General features: G+C 40.7%; 1 protein-coding gene across 1 annotated transcript; it reads right to left on the reverse strand.

The window, feature by feature from the left end:
- Nucleotides 1-990: 990 nt before the first annotated feature.
- slc25a12 (solute carrier family 25 member 12) lies at nucleotides 991-21,887 on the reverse strand. The gene is made up of 18 exons (XM_084424973.1): nucleotides 21,773-21,887; nucleotides 20,965-21,018; nucleotides 19,782-19,927; nucleotides 13,433-13,548; nucleotides 12,870-13,009; nucleotides 10,590-10,736; nucleotides 10,376-10,514; nucleotides 10,183-10,276; nucleotides 8,681-8,765; nucleotides 8,320-8,404; nucleotides 6,872-7,030; nucleotides 6,694-6,746; nucleotides 6,522-6,602; nucleotides 6,308-6,448; nucleotides 6,036-6,174; nucleotides 3,256-3,414; nucleotides 3,080-3,170; nucleotides 991-1,917 (listed from the first exon to the last, which is right to left on the reverse strand). The coding sequence occupies exons 1-18, from the start codon at nucleotides 21,782-21,784 to the stop codon at nucleotides 1,710-1,712; spliced, it is 2,049 nt and encodes a 682-aa protein (XP_084281099.1). The 5' UTR covers nucleotides 21,785-21,887; the 3' UTR covers nucleotides 991-1,709.
- Nucleotides 21,888-22,063: the final 176 nt, after the last annotated feature.

Genomic DNA, 22,063 nt, shown 5'->3' on the forward strand with positions numbered 1-22,063 from the left:
CCCCTAGAGTTGCTGTTTGGATTTAAATAGTCAAATGCTTAAGAGTCTATGATTGGATCATTATTGCAGTGATTATTATGTTTCGAGCATGTTAGTGTTTGGCAACCGTTCTTCTAACCCTATAACTGATGGAGTGTGTAGCTTTTCTTTTCTTAGACTAACATCTAGGAAGACACATCATGGCCATATTCCAGGATGACAATGCAATCCACCTCTTGATGGAAATAACATCATCAGAACATTTATTTCCATCAAGATGTGCATCAATATTTGCTCAAGATCTTGTAATGTGAATGCAAGAGTCCAGCACTCTGTAAAGTCTCCTCCAGCACATCCCAAAGACTTTCAATGAGTTTAAGAAGAGAGGAACATCAATTAATGTGTGAAAATGATTCTTCATGTTTCCTGCCAAACATTCTTTCAGTTTGATCCTGATGAATCTTGACATTGTCATCCTGGAATATGGCCATGATGTGTCTTCTTACATGGTTGTTTATGAAATGAAAAGCTACACAAGAACTGTTGCCAAACACTAATATGCTAGAAACATAATATTCACTGCAACAATGATCCAGTCACAGACTGTTGAGCATTTGACTATCCAAACAGCACCTCTTTTTGGCCGGGCACAGTGTATATTTGCTTAATTCCCGTATTTGAATGGGAATATAATTGGACTTTCAAGCGCACAATGATCACGGTCACCTATAATAATCAGTTATATCACATAATCGTATTTCCACAGCTAGGAATTGCCCTTTGTGCTTGCAATTTCTATAATTATAATTTTTTTTAGAAACATCCAGTAATCATGAATAGAAACGTAACTGACGATCCATTGATCAAAATGTGTGGGAACCCTGATTTGCCGGATGACTGAATGATGCCCTGTGCTCTTTGCATGATTGCAACAATTTCACTAATTCACTTTATCCAACCTCTTTTGTAACTTGCTGTAACAAACCCAATAAAACCTTCACAAACTAGAAATAAAATTGAACCATGTTGATTTATTTCCATAAAATACAAGAATTAAACGCATTTAAATTATTTTCTACTTTTCAAATCGACCATGATTTCCTTGATCACAAGTTTCGAAAGCTCTGTACATCAGTCAAGTGTGACGCAGAGAGAGACACGTCTCTGTGCACGGGATGTACATGTATATACAGTACATGTGCAAAGCTACGCAAAGCCGAAGGAGCAAATGAAAAGCACTACAGCATGCTTCCAATCACAACAATACATCAGAAATCATGAGGCTAAAACTCAAAAGCAGCGGATGTGCGTCTTGGGGAATGGAGACACATGAAACCATCATCGTGTTGTGGTTTTTCTTTTAGGAGTGTTTCATGAAAAGCTCTTTAGCTCAGTCGTTTCCCTATTAACCAACGGCTGATGAACTTCTCTAGGACCCTTGATGGATAATTCACTGTACGTGTCGCTTTAGGTCTTGATCAGTGTGGCAAACGTCTACCCTGTGCTTTAGCAAACACACTATGACCTCTAACCAGTGTTCTTCATCAAAACTGAGGCACTGATATGGGTTATTAAAGCAACAAGACTCTGAAAACGAGTATAATTTCCCATGTCCCCCACCTAAAAACTGACAGAAATGAATGAGAAAATAAAGTGTGGAAAAATGTAGGCAAATGGGAGGGAGGCATGCAGCCATTGGAGGACAAGGCCATGGTGGGCGGGGCTTGACTTTATGATGCGCCAGCTTGTTCCTTGGGCGTTTCGGAGTGAATGGTCGTGACCCCGGAGGATTTGAACTTGGGCAGGTGCAGTCCGAACTTGTTCTCCACCCCAGCAAAGGTGGCGGCCGCCAGACGGTAACCACCGACGTGCTCAGGACTGACAGGAGGAAGCTCGGAGATCCGGGATTTGGGCGTTGGTTCGGAACCAGCAGGGCGACTGGAAGGGGAGGAAAAGAAGTTGTTGCTTTAGCTGATGCTTTTAATGCAGAGAAACTGTGCAATATTTTTCCAGATAAAGGCTCTGTAATCGATTTCAGGCGTTTGCTAACTGCCACTAAACTGAAGCCCTATTTGGATGGGACTAGTTTAACATGGAGAGGTGGGGTAAAGTAATAATTACCAGAGCTTCTCTGTGATTTTAGTCCCGTCCGAATGCCTATCTCAGTGATCATCACGGACAATGTCAGTAAAGATTACGGCAACTTTCAGTAAAAAGGTCCGGAAAAATGACCTCAGGTGATACTAATCCCGTGCGAATAGACCCGCTGTAAACATGTACGTAAATATTCTGTCCTTTCCTGTTTAAAAGTATTTTTCCGTGTTTTTTCAAGTATGAAGGTGCTTGAAAAAGCATTCAGTTGCGTTCTAGACGCTGGGACGAGTCTGTGGCAAAACTCAAGTGTTTTCCACATTCAGATCAGAAAGAAGATCGACAGCACTTGTTAGAGGCACGAAGCATCTTTTAGCGTTAGATAAGTGTCTATTACCAACACAATCCAATCTGAAGTTAATTAATACATCGTTCGACCGGACCTAACTGTTTATATATATAAATATAGGTTATATGTGTTTGCACACATGATATCAGGAAGCAACGTAATACACACATGATGACAGGAAGCAACGTAATACACACATGACAGGAAGCAACGTAATACACACATGATGACAGGAAGCAACGTAATACACACATGAGGACAGGAGGGTGACGGCAAATCGAGTTACTCCTCCCACTTCTGCTAGTTTTACTGAGATCTCTTATCCCGTGTGAATTGGCCATTAATATTACAGACGTCCTGTGGTAAAATTACATTACTCCATCTACCCTTGTAAAGTTAATCCCGTCCGAATAGGGCTTTTAGTCACTGAATAAAATGTTTGACCAAAAGCGCAAAAACAAAACCCTGCCCTACATGTCAGTCAACATTATTCAGTCAATCAACGTTAGGCACATTCATACAGAATTCTAATGAAAGTGTGCGTACATCAGCGATCAGATTAAGCATGATGTCTTCACGCAGTGTGTGTTGGTGAAACACACAACTTAATATTTCCATTTTCAGGGAGTAAAAAGTGTGTTTAACATGATCAACACTTACTGTCCTCCGAAGTCAACGTACAGCCATCGCTGAAGGAGCTCGTAGGTCACCAGGGTCACACCGAACTGAGGAGATGAACGGAACACGCGAGCTACGACAAGACAGAGAGAGGACCGTCAGTGTATATGGACGAGACTGCAGTGAAATCTGTGACGTGTGTGTGTGTGTGTGTGTACCTCCAGCTCCCTTCCATAGTGCTCGGAAGCCTTCTTCATGTAAGATCTTCCTGAAGCAGTCGATCACTCCAGAGTAAGTGGTCTGACCAGCGCGGGCTGCCACCTGCAGTCGTGTTTTGATGACATCAGCAGGGGTGACAAGTGAAGCAGCGGGTACACCTGTCAATTCAAATCATTCAGACATCTACAAATACAAGACAGATCATCTGAACGTAAAGCAGGAAATCTGCTCGGATGCAGTTTCATTTTGTCTGAAAAAAGTTATGAAACGGAAGTAGTGGAGGATCTTTTCTTCTGTATTGTGACAGAACAAAGTTCCTGCCCTCATTTTGTTTTTATGTTTCAGTTGCTTGGATTCTGTTGCACTCAAAATTGCAGGAAGATGAATATGAGATGCAGAGGCGGGGTTTAAGCAGAATAAATGATTGGAGAATTAGCTTATATTGGCAATGAGAAGTACTTTCGCGGAAGATCAAGTTTTGAAAAAAATTAAAAAGAAAGATTAAATATGTACACGGATGAATCGTTCACAATAAGACCAATAACATGCAGTAAAAATAGATAGGGCGAATTTTCTTTTGAATGACAAAAATACAAAAATGGTTAATATAATGGTAGAGTATGCCTCTGGTACTGTTAGACGGATTTTTTTAGCGCAATTTTCCACCGGACAAAATTGCGATTGTTAACTCATGATTTCTGTTCTGTCTGTGCGCACCAATCTTGCACTTCTATCTACTCCTCAACCAGACCACCTAGAGACTTCGGGTTTTCGGCATTATGTTAAGGAAGGTCTAATCTCGGGAACGCACAAAAAAAAAAATCGAGGAAAAGATTTTGGATTTCCTGAAAATTCCAGAAAAAATTCAGTTTTTTTGCAAATTTCTCGGCAACCATAATAGCTATCGAGCAATCTGCATATATGCAATCGATAGCTTCTAAAATTTACAATAATATTAGAAAAAAAGAATTGATCAAAAATCTTTCCTTTATGCTTCAAAAATTAATTAAAACTTTATATGAAGGGAAATAAGAAAAATATTGCCTTTTCACCTATAAAACTATTGTTCCACAGAAATACGTAAGGAAGGTATTCACAAGAGTCATGAGCACAATTAATTCCACTGAATTACGGCAAGAAATCAATGAAGGTATCGATCAAGATTTGGAGGAGGAGCAAGAATATATGAGAAAACGACAAGAGGTTGTTGCAAAATAAATGGAAGAACGTTCAGCAAAGCGACAAAAGATGGCGACATCCACACCAACGGCTTCCTCATCAGGCGTATCTGATTTCTACGATGACTCGTGGCTTTCAGAGGATGTTTTGGCAAATATCTCGAAAGCAGAAGAAGAGTTTACAAAGTCACAAGCCAATAGTCAAGCAGAAAAGAAGGAAGAATCTGAAGAGGACAAAGCAGAAAAGGAAGCTGATACAGAGAAAATCGAGGATATTGAGTGAACACAAGATGTAAAAAATAATGAGCTAATAAAAAAAATGATGTTCAACTAGTCAAGTGATTGTGCCTTTTTTATTATCCATTGCTGATTTGATTTCAGAAAGTTCATTTGAATTTCAAGAGAAAGTTATATTCTCGAGCAACTTATTTTCTCTTTCATTTACTATCTCTTAGTGAAAATTGCGCTAAAACACTCACTGAGTTTTTATTACTTGTTTTATTGCATTTTTCAAATGTTTTACTACATCTGAATGTTACGAAACTTGACTTTTGTGTCACTTGCTATGAGAACATAAAAAAAAAATTAAAACACTAAATGGTCTTGAAAAATAGGCATACTTGTACTGTTCACAGTCGAATATGACCGCCATAGGAAAGTAATGGAAATATAGAAAATATGACAACCAAAAAAAATATTTTGGGGTACAATCTACAAATCAGAAAAAAAGAAATACATAAAAAGAAAATCAAAAAAAAAGTGGATAAACTCTAAAACATCAAGAGTGCAAAATAGACATGTAGAAAAATGATGAGGTCTGAAGGATTACAAATTTAAGAATCTATTTCAGATATGCTTCCTTACATAAACATCACGGTGAAGAACACTGATTTTAGCATTTGAGGTTTTAATTTAGATTCCAATATAAACTGAGAAAGTTTAGCAGCAGTTATGATGATTATATCAAGAGATTCCTGCCAGTCTTGTTCTCTAAACGAGTCAACTGCTGAGACTCTCTCACCCTCACCCTTTGTCTTTATGCATTTCCTGACCATTAAGCTCAATGTACAGCTGTGCTTTTGTCTCTATGATAATGTTAATGTATGGGCGACCTAGTCAGGCTGATTGGATCACTGTTATGCTGATGATATCAGAGCTGCGGAAATTATGGTAACGAGCTGACGCCTATATTGTATTTGCATACTTTGTAAAGGGAAGGTCTCCACCCCCAAAAGTCCCTCCTCCTAAAATGCCTATCAGATACCATGTAAAGTTACTTTAGATTAGATTGTTGGACGAACTGCAGCAACGCTCAATAAAGAATAACTTCTGCTTGAACGATATCCCAACATCTCCTGGTCTCTGATTTGCCATTCTGAGTTTCCAACAGGTCAAAAAAAAAAAATACACGGATGATTAATTTCACTATAAAACAAATAAAATAATAGATAAGGTTAATTTTAATTTCATGAAAATAGAAAAATTCCTTATTAACTAAAAAAATAAATCTAATGTATTAGAAATGTTATTGTAAGGGTGCAACCAGTCCTTAACTGAAATTGAACTGGGCCAGCATCACAAAGTTGAAGTCATGTTCTGACCTGCGATGGCGCCAGCGGTCAGCAGCTGCAGAGGGCCCAGTCTCCCGTCCTCATCCGTCAGCTGTGTCTTCGTGTGAGCATAGACCGGGAAATAGATGGCAGAGAAGGGGATATCACGCAGGAAACACGCCTTGGCACCCTGTGGAGGAAAACCAGTCACATTTATGTGTTATAGTTCACGCGAAGGCATAGCACAAACAAGCAGTGAGAAGCTACAATGTCAATTTAGCTTGGATTCAAAGTCTTAAAGACAGACGCATCGCATCCCCCACCTTGTAGAGGCCAAAGAAGCCGAGGTCTCGGACCACATTGAGCGCGCTCACTCTGGGGCCTGTAGTGATCTCACCGGCAACCTGCAGACGAATCTTAACGATTTCCAGAGGGTTGGTGAAGATCACCTGCGAGCCACCAGCCTGATAGACAGAGACAGATCGTTCAGCCGGTGAAGTGCAACACAACCCAGTTCAACAGGTCTGTGTTACTCACACATCCACCGGCGAGAATCTCAGCAACCAAAGGTATCGTATCATCTTTTGTGGTAAATTTGTCTCTCACAAAGTCATTCACCTGGAAGACAGACAACACAGAAGCTCATGTAATGGGCTTTAGCGTCGGCGGCTCAGAAACGGCTTTCTACAGGCAGTTTAATGAGACTCACAGTGAGCTTGATGGCTTTCTCCGGAGCCACTCCGATGAGCTGGGGTACAAGACCTGTAGGGGAAACACACAAACAGAAGAAGAGTAGGACAAAGAAAGCGAGATCAGTGTTAATTAACATGCAGACACTTTACATGTGGTTTTCTGAAACAGGGATGTCAACATAACACAAATCCAACCTCTATAAAAGCCGAATAATCCCTCGTATCGCAGGACTTTCTTGGCGCAGTCGAAGCTGTTCTTGTACATGAGCTCTCCTACGAAGGAGCCAGTGGAGCGCTGGTTCTGCATGCGGGTCTTGACCAGGTCTATGGGGTACACAGCTGTGGCACCAGTGGCTATAAACAAACACACAGGTTAAAGTGTGTACACTCAAACATATACTGTATATACTATCAATTTAAACCAGCAAAACCAGTGCATTAAACGAGACATGGAAAGCTGTTTTCTTGTTCTTTTGAAATAAAAGTAGATTTGCACTACCATTCAAACATTTGGTGTCAGTAAGATTTTTTGTTGTTGAAAGAAGTCTCTTATGCTCACCAAGGATGCATTTATTTGTCAAAAAACAGTAAATCAGTAAAAAAAAAAAAAAAAAAAAATTTTTTTATTTCTTTTTATTAAGAATATTCTATTCTTCTATTTTACTTGATTTTAAAATATAATTTATTCCTGTGATCAAAGCTGAATTTTCAGCATCATTACTCCAGTCTTCAGTGTCACATGATCCTTCAGAAATCATTCTGATATGATGATTTGCTGCTCAAGAAACATTTCTGATTATCATCAATGTGGAAAATGTTGTGTTGCGTAATATTTTTTATGGAAACTGATATCTCTGTATTCTTTAATGAATAGAATAGCATTTATATGAACACAGAAATCTTCTAAACATTATAATTGTCTTCACAGTCACTTTTGATCAATTTAATGCATCCTTGCTGAATAAAAGTATTAACTAACAAAAACATCCGCAACACTTTAGTTTAGGGTCCAATTCTCATTATTAACTAGCTGCTTATTAGCATGCATATTACTAGGATATTGGCTGTTTATTAGTGCTTATAAAGCCTTATTCTGCATGATCATATTCTACATCCCTTAATTCACCCAATACCTAAACTTAACCGTATTATCTATTCATAAGCAGTAATTAGGAGTTTATTGAGGCAAAAGTTGTAGTTAACAGTGAGAATTGGACCTTAATCTAAAGTGACCAAAACATCTTACTGACCCCAAACCTTCGCCTGATAGTGTGCTATGAAACACGACTCTTAAAAACCCATGAAATTGGACTTCAGTGGTTTTTAGTCCATTTCTATAAGCAGTAATATGATAACATACGCATAAAAATTGACAATTAACGTGTACTGTAGATTTTAAGTGCATTTTATCTCTTCTAGGAAAAAAGTCATCTTTTACACTGGCTGACATATCCAAATGTTTGCCCATAAAATGCCCCTCCTCCTAATACCACCTAGCAATTGCAAGTAGCAAATCATGGTTTATTGCTTTGATGTGAAGTAAAAGAGCGAATGATTAACGTCCTACTTCCACCTTCTTTTGTCATAAGAAAATACATAACACAGTCGGTGCCCTCGATCCAATTCGTGGTGTAACATCTTACCTCCAGCGATGGAGCCCAGACTAAACCTGTACGCGGACTCCGCTGCCTGCAGCCACACAGAGCGAGATACATCCCCATGCGAATGCTGCACACAGAGAAATACAGCATGTGAGCTATCAAGATAAATGCACCATGTTGTCTGTTTAGAGACATATGAAAGCAGCCTGAATAATAAGATTAAACCAGGTTTTTACATTTTCTGAAGAAAATGAGAGTGGTTTCAAAGTAAAAAGGTGTTTTGTGCCATAATTAGCCGTGTTTGCAATCTCACTGATAACAATTTTCTCACAGTAATATATATACACACATTTAAATGAACCCTAAAAGACTCTTATCTGATCGTCTATACAGATTAACTCACCTGTCTCTGCACTTCAGCCAGATTATATGGCAGCGCCCCTTCCTCCAGTGGCGCTATCCTCTCGATATCAGCCAGGTTTAATCGTCTACACATCATAACATACATAAACACCTGATCAGATGATAGGCAGGTAGGCAAAAGAGTATTTTTGTAACACTTTATTTCAATGGTCCACTTCAGATATTCTACTAACTATAAGTAACTTAGCAAGTACATGTCAACTAACTCTCATTAGAGTATTAGTAGACTGTCTGCTTAAAGCAACACTAAGGAACTTTTCCTCTTCGGTCCCCCTACAGGTTGGAAGCGGAATTGTCCGTTACCGCTGTCGTAATTAATGTAGCCTACCACAGCCTACTGTCGCACGCACGCTCGCTGTTTATCCAGCACCGGCTTTGGAATGAACGATGTCCACAGACAAGGTAGAGTATGTTGCATGATTTTATGAAAGTATGATGTATTGCGACATCAGAAACAAAGAAAAACAAAATAATGACTATTGTAACGCTTGCCGTAAAGCAAGTCAAATTTGTAGTTTCTTATGTCTCATTTGAACTACAGATCCGCTACCCGATCTGGCAAACTTGCATAGTGCGGTTTTAGCGGATATAGGGTCGCAAAGCGGATGCAGAAGTGCGGTTCACCCTGTTACGAGTTGATGAACCACTGAAACGATTTTGTAAACATTATTTTAAAGTAAAAAAAGTTCTTTAGTTTTGCTTTAATATCTGTTATTTCTTTATATAGATGCTCCCCAACAGACATTCTACTGACTATAAGTAACTTTGCAACTACATGTCAACTTATTATACTAATCCTAACAGTCTTATAATACTCTAATAAGAATTAGTTGACATGTAGTTGCAAAGTTACTTTACTAATAGTTAGTAGAATTTTAATGCCATGTCAGCAGCTAAGGCTTTTCTTGACAGAAGCTGCATTTTCATAGGAGTTACATAGGAGTTGTATAAATAAAATAAAACCAAACAAAACAAAATAAAATAGAAAATTAAATTAATAAATTCTAAAGAGCTTTCTGGAACAGTCTTGTTGAACTAGTCCTTAAAGGCACACTATGCAAGATTTGTACCTTAATACAACAGCTTCGAAATCATTTCGATGGTAAACGAACTCGTAGTTGGGCGAATCATCCCGACAGCAAAGCAGGGGGGGACGCCGCTGGAAAAACCAGCAATGCAGGTTTGAGAGGTGGCGCCCCTTAAGAGTGCAGAGACGGCTCTGCGTGAGTTGTATTTACGACAGTAACGTTAAATACAAGTACTCCACAGCGACTCTATGGGTCGCTGTTTGACAAAAATAGAAACTGCATAGTGGGCCTTTAAGAGATCGTACTAAATAAAATAGTTGTCTACTTGCATTTAAAGCAGAACAGTCCAATAAGAGATGTTTAATAGAAAGGAGGGGCTTGCAGAAGACCTGATCAGCTGATAATGCTGCTTTAATGTTCATGTGGATGAACCTGTTTTAAAAAAGGAAAGTACCCTGTTTGGGAGTGCAGTCCCGAGAGCTGGAACAAGATGTCGACTTCCATAGGGGTAATCTGACCGAACTTATTTGCAACATGAACAAACTCCTCTACAGATGGAGAGAGGAAAGAAAATGTTAGACAATTTAGCAAAATGAAAAACTTTATTCTGATGTGCAGATGAACTGATTATTACGGACAGCACGCACCTTTAGTGACAAGCGTATCCTTGCGAGTTCCAGCGAGAGTGCTGTAGATTTTGCGGATCAGTTCCATGTTGTTCAGGAGAGAGTTGAAGGCATTGAAGTAGGAGAAGCTCACCATGTGAGAGGTGCCGCCCCCTGCTGCCTAGGAGACACACACACATACACCTTTTACAACAAACTCCATCTCAGCAGATCCACAAGAGAGCTGCACACTTACAGACACAAGGTTTTCCTCCACAAAAGGCGTGAGCATGTGGTGTCTGATGGTGGACATGATGTCACTGAAATCCAAGGATGAAATGATGCCGCTCTTGTCCTTGTCCTTCTGCGCGAACGCCTGTCTTGCGTGCTCCAGCTGCAGCTCCTATAAAAACACAAGCACAGAAATCAGAAAGTACATTTTGGGTGAGGGATGAACTTAAAATTTGCCAAAGACCAGTTATAGCTAGTATGGCGCCCTGAGTAAACCAACCCCTGCCACCCCCTTACATCATTTGTCACAAAACATAATTGTCAAGATGTCACCCATGACTAAATTAGACACTGCCAAAGACCAAAAGGTCAAGATTTGGATGTTTAGCGTTGACCTGTTCGCCCCTGCTGGTAAAGAATGCAACTACAAAATGAGCATCCTTTTTACATACATATTATGGCACATAACAGTGAACATTATTAGTTATTATAGTGCTGCTGCATTAAACGTACAGTATGTATTTTTTTCGCCGCTAGGGGTCGCTAACTTCTTTACAATAACAAAGGCGTAGTTTGATGACGCAACATTTGCTAAGAATTATGGATCTTGTCTTCAACGTCAAGCCGACCGATCTAATAATGTTTATGGATGAGTGAATACATCGATGCTTTTATCATGACTGTGATATGAAGCAGGTCGGGATTGCTAAGAGACAGCTATCAGCTCCACACACGACGCGAGTCCCGCGGATATAAAAGGAATATGGACATTTCATTCTACCGAACTAACGTTACACACGAGTGCAGAATTACTACTCACAGGTCAGTTTATTAGACAAATTAAACTTGTGAGGTAACGCAGCGCTGTTTCACTTGGTCTAACATTACACTATCACACTAAACTCCATTTGAATGTGTTGAAATGTATGTGTTAGTTTGTCTGTATGAGACTAGCAGTAAGCTAGATCAACATTAGAATAACATACAGATCATATTCTAACATTTTATCATTGTTGAACTATATAACATTGATTCGTTTTATGTAAATGTGCTCACCTGTTTAATAAAGTACATGTAGGAGCGGTCGAAGTCTCGGACGTGGAGCTCTCGGCATCTCGAAAACACCGCGCTGATATTGATTCTCGTTTTAGTTCTCCTTTTTTATCCAAAGTCTGCTTGCCATGGTCCATAATGTTTGAACGAAACAACAACAGCGTGCAAATAGACATTGCGAACTACACAGTTGTCCACGTCAGTCGCCTTGGTTACTATCAGAGGGCTCTGGTTGCTATGGCAGTACGAGCGAAAACCAGGGACAACGCAGATATGACGACATTGACGGCGACAAAACGGAAATAAAGAAACGGGACGTGTCTTCGAATTAAATTACTAATTTCTCCTGGTTTAAAATTTGTTGGAAACAGTCGGGATAATGTAAGTACACAACAAAAAAAAATACATAACATAGATATAGTGATTTTTGCTATTTTTAAAGCAAAAAAGTTACATATTGTGCCTTTAATGTTTGTATGGTTTACTGTCATAATATACTGTTTTATCTGTTTTACTATGAACAGTGTTTACAATCATGCACGTACCCGTAATACTGATCAGGGATGCACCGATATGAAAATTTTGCCCGATACCGATAATTCTTTATATTTGAAAGCCGATAACCGATATATTGGCCGATAAATCTAATTCCAAATTGCTTTATAATTTTTGCGAGCCTGATTACAAAAACAAAAAATCTTACCATTAAAAGCCATGTCCCAAACACACAATTATAATGTTCTCATTATAATTTTATAGAGCCGATATGACACACTTGTGCTGCTCATGTTGGACTGAACCGAATTTTACTATTTTTGAAGTGATTCCAATCATATTTCAAGCAATCCAAATCCATCATGTTGAACAGTGCGCATCTGAAGTGTCTCAGCTGAAGGAAATAATACATTATTTATCGGATTTAATATATCAGCCAAATTTTCTTACCAGGCTGATAACAATAACATATATTGGCCGATACCGATATGGTGGCCAATATATCGTGCATCCCTAATACTGATGTTGTTTTTAAAGATACATTTCTTAATATCACTATACAGTGGTTGCACTAATACTGTGCATTGTTTAAATTATATTTATATTGTTTATTTTATTCTACTAGTTATTTATTATTACTTATTGTTTTATGCCTCTTGTTCAGAACGGCTAACTCCATTTCGTTGATGTGTACTACTGTGTGCATACAATGACAATAAAGATTCTTATTCTTATGTATAAATGTTTGGCGTAGTACCTGCAGGAACTGGGTGAACTCCAGGTAGCTGAGGCGTTTGTTTCTGTTATTGCCGAAGTGCAAGCGGATGAACTCGCACTCCCAGTTGAAGGGGATGTGGTGGTGCACGGTCGTCTGGCTGAAGATATCACGCACATTCTCTGTAAACACACAGACATGGACAGGTTTACACTCCCGCAGTCCATACTAGACGTTACAGCATTACTGGCAGTGTTGTATAGCTTTGCTGAACATGTGTGTGTGAATGAATGACTCTGTGTTCAAGGTTAAGCTGCTTGTTTTCCCAGCATAACTATATTATGATCAGCTGACTCTGTAAAGGGGAATAAAACACTACAGCTCTGTTCAAAAACATTGTGAGCTGCCTTGTTGTCTACATAGGCAGCATTAAGTGAAACCTCATAAGTGAATTAACAGGAACGACCTAAATGGGAAACTCCATCACCATACAAATACTTGATGTTTTGTTTGAGTTTGATGTTAGCATGTAAAAATACATAGCACACACAAATACAGTGTACAGAAGAAATAAGACATTTATATACAGTCACTACGGTTCTCACCGAAGGACACATCTCCAGTGCCCGTCTTGTCAAACAGCTGGAAGGCCACGATGAAGAGGGCATCAGGCACACACAGCACTGACTCAAAGGCCAGAAACTCTTGGTACGAGATCAGCCTGAATGAAAAATCAGAAGAATCATACATAAGGACATGCACAAGCTCAATTTTTAATTCTATTGAACTCAACATTAGGTGGATCACTTGCAACTACATGATTTTATGTACAAAACAGAATTTGCTAAATTATGCCATGAACACTACAATTCAAAGGTGCTTTTATTTTGAAAGAAATTAACACTTTTATTCAGCAAGGACACATTAAATTGATCAAAAGTGAAAGAAAAGACATTTATTATAATAATGTTCCTAAAATTTTATTTAAAATAGGCTGTTCTTTTGAACTTTCTAAGAAGCACAAGTATTTTAAATACTTATAATCAGAAATGTTTCTTGAGCAGCAAATCAAGTATATTAAAATGATTTCTGAAAGATCATGTGACACTGAAGACAGATAAAATGCACTTAAAATCTACAGTACACGTTAATTTTTGTGCTTATGTTATCATATTACTGCTTATAGAAAAGTCCAATTTCATGTTGTTTTTTTTAAAAGAGTCGTGTTTCATAGCACACTATCAGGCAAAGGTTTGGGGTCAGTAAGTGTCACGGCTGATACAATGCAAAAAGGTGCGAGGACTCAAATACAGGAGAATGATGTTTATTTACAAAAGAAAACAAACACAAAACAAAACCCACGAGGGGGAAAACATAACTAATAAATACAAAACAAAAACAGAACATGAAACGTACTGGAGGATCACGGGGAACGGGAAACATTAGACAACGTACCGACACAGACTGCAAACAAGAGGGGACTTATAAAGGGAAACTAATCAGGAGGGAACAGGTGGAAGAACTCAAACAATAATCAGATAACAAGGAGGAGGAATCAGACAATGACACGAGAACATGGCCCAAAATAATAAAACACCCATGTGCAGCACAAGACAGGACAGGCATGTGACATTACCCCTCCCTAAGGAGCGGCTACCAGACGCTCCATAAGACCAAGGTGGGACAGGAGGGACAGACCAGGGCGGGACGGACAGACAAGGGCGGTACGGGAGGGACAGACCAGGGCGGGACGGGAGGGACAGACCAAGGCGGGATGGGAGGGACAGACCAAGGCGGAGCGGGACGGGACGGGAGGGACAGACCAAGGCGGAGCGGGACGGGACGGGAGGGACAGACCAGGGTGGAACAGTAGGAACCAAACAGGGCGGGACAGGAAGGACAGACCAGGGTGGGACATAGAGTTCGGGAGGCCAGGGCAGAGCAGGCTGTGCAGACGGCCAGGGCGGAAATGTCAGTCCATCGGGCGGCCAGGGCGGAGACTTTCCCTCGGGCGGCCAGGGCGGAGACTTTCCCTCGGGCGGCCAGGGCGGAGACTTTCCCTCGGGCGGCCAGGGCGGAAATGTCAGTCCATCGGGCGGCCAGAATGGAGACAACAGTCCATCGGGCGGCCAGGGCGGAGACTTTCCCTCGGGCGGCCAGGGCGGAGACGACCCTTCAGGAGGCCAGGGAGGCACAGAAACAGGCTCAGGTGGCCATGGCTCAGGAACAGGAACAGACACCGGCTCGACGGCGGCCATCTTGTCCGGAGACACAGGCTCGGCGGCGGCCATCTTGTCCGGAGACACAGGCTCGGCAGACGTGACGTGAACAGTCTCTGGATCGGCAGACGTGACGTGAACAGTCTCTGGATCAGCAGACGTGACGTGAACAGTCTCTGGATCGGCAGACGTGCCAGGTTGCTTGAGCGGGGCCGGCAGGGCGAGCAGCTCGTGCGGGGCCGGCAGCGTCAGGGATGGCAGTCACCTCCGGAATGGTCTCTGGGTTAGGAGCCACCGGACAAGTCGTTGAGGAGGCCTTTCTTTTCCTCCTCCGTCTCCGGACTACCGGACTCGAGACCACCGGACTCGGGACCACCGGCACTGGCACCACCGGAACTGGGACCACCGGCACTGGGACCACCGGAACAGTCACGGAGGGAGCCTTTCTCCTCCCCCTCCTGCGTCTTGGGGCCACCGGACTCGGGACCACCGGAACTGAGACCACCGGACTCGGGACCACCTCCCTGGCAATTCTCCCCCGATGGCGAATGAGACCCTCCACCATCGCCTCAAAACTGACCCAATCGAATGCTCTTCGGATCAGCCAGTCCATCGGCTCAAGCGCATGATTAAATAAATCCTCACCAGCCTCCTCGCTAAGGTTCAGCCCCTCAGCTGCGCTACTGAACCTCCGGCTGAACTCTCTCACCTCCGTCCCCTGCTGACGGAGGGAGACTAGCTCCTTAAATTGGAGCATCCGCTCCCATTGCAAACAGGAGAATGGTTGCACACCTAGGGCTGGGTATCGTTTAAAAAATTTCGATACCAATACCGATACCGATACCTTGATTTCGATACCGGTTCCTGATCGATACTTTTTTCGATACCAATTTTATGAAATCCATTTTAACAAGATTACATAACACATTACCTCAGAAAAACTTTGGTTTTATTTTTTCAGTTTGACTCATGCTCCTTAGTCAGTGCACAAAGGAACAAAAAAAGCACAAAGGAACAAAATATTCCTTATACATATACATAAGGTACAAAATATTTTTTTTTATAAAGAGCTCATGCTCACCAAAGCTGAATTTATTTCATCAAAAATACAGTAAAACTTGTAATATTGTGGAATAGTATTACAATTTAAAATCTTATTTGAATATATTTCAAAATGTAATTTATTCCTGTGTTGTCAAAGCTGAAATATGAAAACAGTTTTTGGAAGGTCATTTTTGATCACTTTAATGCATGCTTACTGAAAAAAAAATCTGACCAACACGTTTTTGAACGGCAGTGTACATTCAGTAGGTCATTATTGCAATATAAACACAGTCAGAGTGATCAACAAGGTATCTCTTCATTTACCAGTCGAAGACGCAGCAACTTTCTGCTCTTATGTTTACTCCGTGCACTGTCAAGGGCTTCATCATATCTGTCGCGGTACCGTCTTTGCAGCCATTATTTTACCACAAATACTGCATCGCAAGCTGTTGGCATCGAGCCTGGAGAAATGTAGCCACACTTTTGATCGACTTTTCCACATCTTTAGGGTATTGTGAGTGTGTGTGCTTGCGTGTCATTGAGTATGTGCGCGAGTTTGTGTGTGTGTGCTCGCGTCCATAGGCTCGCGTCTCATGAGAATGTGCGTGGACAGTTTGTGTGCGCGCGCGCGTCTCATTAGAGTATGTGCGGAGAGTTCCGCGCGTCTCGTGTGTGTAGAGTTTGCGTGTATGTGCGTGAGCGAATTTAGGCGTGTCGTTGTGCATTTCATATGTATTTGTTTGAGCACTGACGTTGACGAGTTAACCCCTTAGGTATCGAAATCTGGTACCGAAAAACAAGTCATTTTTCGATACTCGATAGTATCGAGGCAATTCGGTCGGTACCTAAAAAGTATCGAACTCGGTACCCAGCCCTATGCACACCTCTTCTCCACTGAGCCTCATGTGGTCGGTACGTTATGTCACGGCTGATGCAATGCAAAAAGGTGCGAGGACTCAAATGCAGGAGAATGATTTGATAGAATGATGTTTATTTACAAAAGAAAACATACACAAAACAAAACCCACGAGGGGGAAAACATAACTAATAAATACAAAACAAAAACAGAACATGAAACGTACTGGAGGATCACGGGGAACGGGAAACATTAGACAACGTACCGACACAGACTGCAAACAAGAGGGGACTTATAAAGGGAAACTAATCAGGAGGGAACAGGTGGAAGAACTCAAACAATAATCAGATAACAAGGAGGAGGAATCAGACAATGACACGAGCACATGGCCCAAAATAACAAAACACCCATGTGCAGCACAAGACAGGACAGGCATGTGACATTACCCCCTCCCTACGGAGCGGCTACCAGACGCTCCATAAGACCAAGGCGGGACGGGAGGGACAGACCAGGGCGGGACGGGAGGGACAGACATATACCAGAATAAACTGGTAGTTGTTAAGTTTAGGTATTGGGTGCAGTGTTTCCCCTACAATGTATTAAGTAGCGGCGCAGCGCCGCCGCTGGATTTTCAGCGCCGCTGCAAAATATTCACATGATCAGTAATATCACGAGTCACGACATTCACTTACACGCGTTGTCATAAGGGGCCGTTCACATGCAAATATTTCAAATATGGGCGCGCGGAAAGCGCACTCATAATAGAAGCGACGCGGCGACAGACGCCACGGGAGAGTGAGCAAGCGTTTGTGGAAAGGAGAGAGCGGTACGAACTTTTCTCCGTTGAAGTCTATGGGGTCGCTCTGTCTATGGAAAATATGCCGTCCCGCCCTTCCGTGTTCGGCGATCAGGTTTCATTCTCACGCAGCTTGTTTAGTAACTTAACGTGCGGGTCTTTTCCGCTCCGTGTTTGCGCCGCGCTCTCCGTTCCGTGTGTGTGTGAGTGTGTGTCGGCGCACTGCGCTCTCTGCTCAAAGTTCCGCTCTGTGTTTGCGCTGCGCGTTCTGCTCCCTAACGGCCCAAAACGCTCCAATCATGTAGGCTACCGATCACGCACTGGAAAAGCAAAGTCCGCTCAAATAACGTGAAACTTCTCAGTAGTAGACTTCTGTTTGCTGGGCAACAATGGTAAAATGATCTGCTCTGATCACATGCTCTGGTAATAATTGAGCTTTGTATGACTATACTTTATTTTGATAATTAGTCAAAAAATAAATCTGTTAAATCTGAGTATGTTGCATAGAACTGAATGAAGAATAATATACTGATGTTTTATATTTTAATATAGGGCTATTTTCTGTCCAATTTGTGTGGACATTTTTCTTTTTTCCCCCTTTTTTTGTGTGTTGTTTAATTTAATTAGTGATTCTATATTTAAATATTGATGATTACAAGTTTGGGGGAAATGCGATTAATTGCGATTAATCACAGCAAATTGTCTTTCTTACATTTGAGCCCCTGCCCCTGATGAACTCTTTGCACGTCCCTGGAGGTTAGTGAAGTAAAATAGGCTATGCAAGCTAGTCACCTTTTAAACTAATGAAAAGTTTCATTTGGATTTTAATGTTCAAAATATCTACAGGATAAAATAAATGAAAGTACTGGTTACATGATGATGTATCTAAGTGCGAAAGTGTGTTACAGAAAAAAAGATCAGTAGTGCAGATGAGGGAGGAAAGAGTTTCATTTTTCCACTATAAATTTCTACCTTACATCTGAAAATTAACACAAAAGAAAAACATGAATAATCCTGTCCTAATCCTGTTTGTGACCAGTTCAAGTTACATGCTGCAATAATCATGCCTTCAGTTGATGGTATGTCAAATTTGTATGTCTCAAAATGTCCATTTCTATCCACAAATCTTGCCAGAAGTCATGGTTTAAGGGGTTATAAAAAAAAATAAATAAAAAAAACTTGCACCCCCGGACCCCCCCCCCACCCACCCCCCCCACCCCCCCCCGACACGTAACAGCACCGCTGCTGGAAAAATTTATAGGGGAAACACTGGGGTAGATTAAGGGATGTAGAATATAGAAAAGCAGAATAAGGCATTAATATGTGCTTTATAAGCACTAATAATAGCCAATATCCTAGTAATATGCATGCTAATAAGCAACTAGTTAATAGTGAGAATTGGACCCTAAACTAAAGTGTTGCGGATGTTTTTTTTAGTTAATACTTTTATTCAGCAAGGATGCATTAAATTGATCAAAAGTGACAGTAAAGACAATTATAATGTTTAGAAGATTTCTGTTTCAAATAAATGCTATTCAATTTATTAAAGAATACAGAGATATCAGTTTCCATAAAAAAATATTATGCAACAACATTTTCCAAATTGATAATAATCAGAAATGTTTCTTGAGCAGCAAATCATCATATCAGAATGATTTCTGAAGGATCATGTGACACTGAAGACTGGAGTAATGATGCTGAAAATGCAGCTTTGATCACAGGAATAAATTACATTTGACAATATATTAAAATAGAAAACAGTTCTTTTAAATTGTACTATTTCAAAATATTAATGTTTTTACTGTATTTTTGATCAAATAAATGCATCCTTGATCTTTAAAAAAACATTTTTTTAAATCGTACGACCACAAACTTTTGAACAGTAGTGTATGTGCAATGCATTTTCAAAATGATCCCATTTGCATCTGGCTGCTACAGCAGAACATAATGCAAAACTTCTAGATCTGCTGATCTGAAGGTTCAGGCTTCATATCAAACCATCAATAATTAGAACACAGAAAATATGATGTTCGTCTCACCCATCTTTTGTGGTGTCCGCCACTCCGGCGAGCAGCTGCACAGTTTTAGGGTTGTAGTGGAGCTGCGTGTGGAGGCCCAAATACCTCTGCACAAAATCAGTGGGTGTCATGTACCGCTCTCCATCCTTCTCCACCACACTGGCATACTGAGGGGAAAACAAAAATAAATAAAAAACACACAATTACAGCATTTGTGTTGGATATGAAGCATGATTACACATGTGTGATGCTGAAAAATCATGGTTCAAAAATCAATATCATGAACCAATACATAAAACAGGGCTTAACAACCATTATAACTATATTTTAAGAGTATTATTATGCATTCCCCCCGTGTTAAGGAAACAAAACTGTCGTGTAAAATAACACTGGCAACTGTTTTTGGTAACAAGCCAGCTACAATCTTGTTTATCAAGTACCAACATCCGTCTACTGGGACAACTAGGCAAAGATGACATCATAATCACGAGCCAAGCATGTTGTGTATTTTCCAGATTTGAGAAAAATAATCTGGACAAAATGTTGACAGGAGATGCCCTCTGACCTTATCATACATTCTTCACTCATCCATCTATTGCCCTGACATTCATGTCTTCCTCCAATATATCCATCTTACATGCTTGAGTCCTATTAATAGAGCCACATCGCGCACAAGTCACTGTTACCAGACACCAAAGCGGCCCAAGAAACAACTACTCTCGGCTGACAGACGCACAAGATCTCAACGGCGGAAGTGATCACAAGTCCCTACACGAACAGAAAAAAGCCTTGGAGGACATTTAAAGACGGAGAAAGATAGTGTATACACACACACACTGTTTACCCACAATCCCACACAGGTGTCTAGACGTTCCCAAGCATGCAAGTCTCTCTCTGTGTTGCTTTTGGTGAAAGGAGACGGCTCCAATCGGTCATGATGTGTGCACGTTGAAGTGAACCTGACGTCTTAAGCATCCTAAACTTACCGACAACACCGCGATAGTTAAAAATGCAGCGTGACTAAGGAAATAAAGATTAAGTGACAGATCAAAGTCATGACACTATTGACTTTTGCATCTAAGGTTGCACAGCCGGTGCAAAGCTGCTCAATGGACTCAATTTACTACAGTATAAAGGAAGAAACCAACCATCATTACCTGGTATTAGACCAAAATAAGGAAGGATTTCTACTGTTTTATCTTACCTTTAGAAAGATGACCTTCAGCTCGTTAGGGTCGGCCCTTTTGGTTGACTGCACCTGTAAACCACAAAATAATTAGAAGGTTAAAGGGCATGGAATGTGAAACTAACTTTTTACCTATAATTATAGTCACAACAGCCCTACCCTATCTAGTGAAATGCATGGTGTGTTTCAACTAAACAGATCTAGCTGTCTCGTTAGTTTCATTAGGGTTATATTGAGAAAACTAACATGTATTCCCAAATCCTCACGTAAATACCAAATACTCTAACTTACGCGGTTAAAGGGCACATTCAATATTATTGGGACTTTCTGGCTCACAAATATTGCACAGAATATATGCAAAACTAAATTAAGTTTTTAAAAAGCACAAATTAACCAGCCACTAATTCATCAACACAAACACACATGAAGCCATCGAGTCCCTGAAGAATAAAATGATCCCAATTTCGCCCACACGACATGATCCTTCCACGCCTGACTACACTTTATAAACAAAAGCTAATCTCTAACAACACAAAAGGCTGTTGGAGAGCTGATTAATACGGTTTAACGCAGATTTCAGATATTTTTTTATGGTTTTATGATCCTCAGAGATACTCAATTCAGTCAAAGTCTCAGCCCGAGCGCAGCGATAAGCTCAGTGATGCTCGCGCCGGTCCGTTAAAAACGTTTAATCACTCTCTCTACTGATCTCATTTCTTCATCTATTAGTTTTTCTCCCGCTCATAAACACCAAGTGCAATTAAGAGTCGTCAGATAAAAATGAGAAACATAAATTTTCAGTCAAATACAGTGTCGCTGGAGTCACCTTGGCCGCCATGCTGCTGTCTGACGTCACGAGTGGGTCGCGCAGGCGCGTGGCCGATGACTGAGTGCGCGCGAGAAGATCCAAAGGACGTGCTCGCGCACCTGTGATGTCACACCTCACAAGATTTCCAAGCAGCCCTCGAAATGAATTCATTTTATTATCTATACAAATATTTGATTATATTTTGTATTGTATTTTATCTGGATTTTTGTTGTTTGTTAAATTTCGTTAGAACCATTTGTTATTAAAAAACCAAAAAAAACAATCCCTTCCCTTACAATTTCCAAGAAT

The sequence above is a fragment of the Rutilus rutilus genome, assembly GCF_951802725.1.
Source record: "Rutilus rutilus genome assembly, chromosome: 12".
Classification (NCBI taxonomy): Eukaryota; Metazoa; Chordata; class Actinopteri; order Cypriniformes; family Leuciscidae; genus Rutilus; species Rutilus rutilus.

What these genes read in the sequence shown, in the direction of transcription:
- slc25a12 (XM_084424973.1), bottom strand. An exon ending in AGTTCACCCAGTTCCTGCAG is followed by an intron (nt 10,737 to 12,869) that starts GTACTACGCCAA and finishes GTGTTTTTATAG; the next exon opens with GAGCTGCAGCTGGAGCACGC. An exon ending in ACTATGGAAGGGAGCTGGAG is followed by an intron (nt 3,171 to 3,255) that starts GTACACACACAC and finishes GTCTTGTCGTAG; the next exon opens with CTCGCGTGTTCCGTTCATCT.